Source organism: Cucurbita maxima, unplaced genomic scaffold, assembly GCF_002738345.1.
Source record: "Cucurbita maxima cultivar Rimu unplaced genomic scaffold, Cmax_1.0 Cma_Scf00003, whole genome shotgun sequence".
In the NCBI taxonomy this organism is placed as follows: Eukaryota; Viridiplantae; Streptophyta; class Magnoliopsida; order Cucurbitales; family Cucurbitaceae; genus Cucurbita; species Cucurbita maxima.
Genome location: NW_019272019.1, coordinates 5,237,478 through 5,240,776, shown reverse-complemented (window position 1 = coordinate 5,240,776; position 3,299 = coordinate 5,237,478). Strand labels below are relative to the sequence as shown.

The following is a 3,299-nucleotide window of genomic DNA, read 5'->3' as shown; positions in this document are numbered from 1 at the left end:
CTACTTGTTTTCAAATACGTACATTACTGCCTTACATTTATCATCTCAAAATAAAATATTGTAAAATTTGTTTTGACGTGTTATGTATCGTATGATTCCCAATTTTACATCACTATAATAAAATTTTCGCTTCTCTCTCCAACCAAGGTGTGATCTAACAATCCACCCTCATGAGTCCAACCTCGTCATAACAAATATTGTCAATTTTGCCCACTGCGAACCGTCGTTAGTCTCGAGATTTTGCCCATAAATGTTTCATTCTCCTCTCAAGACCGATGTGAGATATCACAATCCACCTCCAACGACTCTTCATTCCCCTTACAACCAATGTGGATCGATGCGAGATGTCACAATCCACCTCAAGGACCCAACATCCTCATTCACACACTGGTGTCTAGCTCTAATACGAATGGTAAAGCCCAAACTAACCGTTAGCGAATATTGTTCATTTGCCCCATAACATATCCTCCATTAGAGTTATAACAAATAATTCGTTAATTTTGGAAGTAGTATTTATTTTTCAAGCCTTTATGTAAGGATCCTATACTTCACCTTCAATGTCCTCGTATGTCAACTCCAGGTTCAATGGGTTTATGTTAGTTTTACCAAACCCAACTCCAAACAGCATATCATAAATATATATAAAATATATGTATCTACAAAATTCTCTCTTAAAATGAAAATAAAAGAATATTTTTTTAACAATAAAATTTTGAGCAGATCCACAAAGTTGCTCCCATTAGGGTCACAAGAATCTTGGGGGCACCGCCTTGTAGTTGGGTGGGTCCCACTCATTTCCCATATTTAAGTGTACCCCACCATTTCTATTTTGTCCGTTCAACCATCCATCACACTCATATCCATTATCCAGCGCAAAATGGTCCCATTTTTTCCTTTTTTTAATTCCTATTATTTATATTTTTTTAAAAAATTCCTTATTATGGTTTCCCCTTTGGTTAGTTTCTCTTTTTATCTCCTCCACGCTTAATTATTTTCCACCCTATTTCTGTACTGTCAAATTTATTCAGGCTTTCCTTCTTCGAGCTTCCCTTAATCACCATCAACTTTCTTTTCTGTTTTTCTTTGATTTATAATTTTATCCTAATTAATTTATTTATTTCTAAAAGTCCCCTCAGAGGAATAAGGTCCAATGGGCCCGACCCGGGCCCAGTAAGTCGGTCACAGTTAACGTCTAATCTTCATCTTCAACCGGCGAGAAAGTCATAGGTCAAAGTTTCATGGGTTTCAGATTTCATCTCAGAATTCAAAGAAACTCAGCCAAAGAACCATGACGGCATAATAATCACCAGGCGGCACGTCCTGCACTCTGCACCAAAATAAATAAATAAATAAATAAATATACTGATACGGATGGAAAATAAATTAAAAAAAATACCTGGACCCGGAATGAACGGGACGGAAGTAAACGGATCACGTGAAACGACGGGGACGAGAATCACGACGAACGGAGCCGACGACGGCACAGACGGAATCCCAACGCTGCACACGACGGATTTGAACGGGACACAGTTCCCATCCAACGGCGTTATGAACCGATTGCAAATTGATGGCAGTTACAGATTACTTCGTCTTGAAATTAATCTTCGAATTATCATCTTTTTATTTTTCTTTTCGTTTTGTCCAAATTCAAAATAAAAATGTCCGAAATTCTCCTTCCACAGCAAATGATGTATATGTACAAAGGGTGTAAAATCGTTGGGTTTAGCTTCTTCGATCCTCTGTCACAGTGAGGCATTTCGAGAACCTTCTCTATGCGAACAAAACTCGGCGAGCAGATTCAGTCCCCCGCGCTTCGAAATCATGAGCTGAACTCATCACGAATCACAAACTCAGCAAACAACAAACACGATCTGAATTGTAAATCTACTAGACTTCACCTCCGGTACCGCCTTGAAGAATATGAACTACGCGTGCTGTATTTTTTCGCAATAAATCTTAACCAGAAACGTTCACAAACCGATGGTCTTCATCGAACCTGAGATCGTAAAGTTTTAGACATCACCGTACCTTCTGCTGCGATTTCAAGCATCGTCCGCTTTGGACATGACCGAGAGCCGACTAGATCTAGGTTGAAATGACGCTCTCCTCCTCTGCTGGTGTGAAGAAGGTCGAATCAGAGTTGTCAATGCTCGTTTCACCAACTCTCCTTCCACGCCGCCGATTCGTACGATCGAGTTCGCCATGGCCGATCTCCACATATTCAACCTGGTTGAAGGAAACGACGCCGCCTGGCTATGGCTTCCGCTGCTCGAAACGTTCTTATGGAGACTGCACCGGAACGAGCCTGGATGCGTCGTCGGAGAGCACATACAAGTCCTCTTGACATTAGACACCGGTCGATTCTTCCTGGAAACGATAACCGATCGATTTGGTGAACTCGAACGGTTATCAATAAAGAAACGGACAGAAGGAGAAAGAGAAGGAGATGAATAAACATTGACACGGCTAGGAGAGGTGGATCGAGGTTGATGATGATGGCTGCGAAAACCACGATGGTCATCATCACGAAAAGTAGAAGTAGACGAGTAAAAGTTTGAACTAGTAGATGAAGCAAACGCGGACATAGAAGAAGACAAGGAAGAAGAGTTGCAGAACCGGCCGCCCGGCGAGTGTGATCGGAGCACCGGGCCGCTGGATCTGGTTTTCGAGGAAGAAGAAGTCACCATTTGTTACAGAAGAGAGAGAAAGAAGAGTCAGAGAGAGAGAAAGAGAGCGAAGAAGAAAAAGGCTTCGGAGATGTGTTCCCTCCAAGGGGCCCCTCGAGGCGTTAGTTTGGCAAACCTAACGATTCTCAAAGGCCGATTTTATAGATAAGAGAAAAAGGGGTCAGATCGTAATTACAAGGATAATCAGGGGCAATTGTGGAAATAGTGGAGCCAGCTGACTTAACCATGGTAGGGTTAAAGAGTGCTTAGGGTTTTAATGGTAGGGTTGGGTTAAAGGAGCGTTGGGATTCTTGATCTAACGGCTGAAAGGGGGAATTTGCGAAGGAAGAAGACGAAAATGGGAGCCGTTTATCTGACTTTAAGGAGAGGCAGAATCTGCCACGTGTTAAGATGCTTCTGACAGGAAAAAACTATGGAAGTACCAAAAAACCAGGCCCAGAATCTTTAATTACAATTTGCCATCAGATGAGGATATGGTGGAGCCACATGCGTTGTGATCACGGTATCCATTGCGTGAACTCCACGTAGTGTAACTGTAAAGATTTCTCTTGCTTGTGATTGGTGACGACCAAACTGTAATGTAAATATCATCGTTTTTAAATTTTCTTTTCT

The 3,299-nt window shown here is 41.6% G+C and overlaps 1 protein-coding gene across 1 annotated transcript; it reads right to left on the bottom strand.

Annotated features, from left to right (window-relative positions):
* Positions 1 to 1,591: 1,591 nt before the first annotated feature.
* Positions 1,592 to 2,813, bottom strand: LOC111476660. The gene has a single exon (XM_023120429.1). It carries the CDS (start codon positions 2,685 to 2,687, stop codon positions 2,043 to 2,045), a length of 645 nt encoding a protein of 214 aa, XP_022976197.1. The 5' UTR covers positions 2,688 to 2,813; the 3' UTR covers positions 1,592 to 2,042.
* Between the last annotated feature and the right edge of the window lie 486 nt (positions 2,814 to 3,299).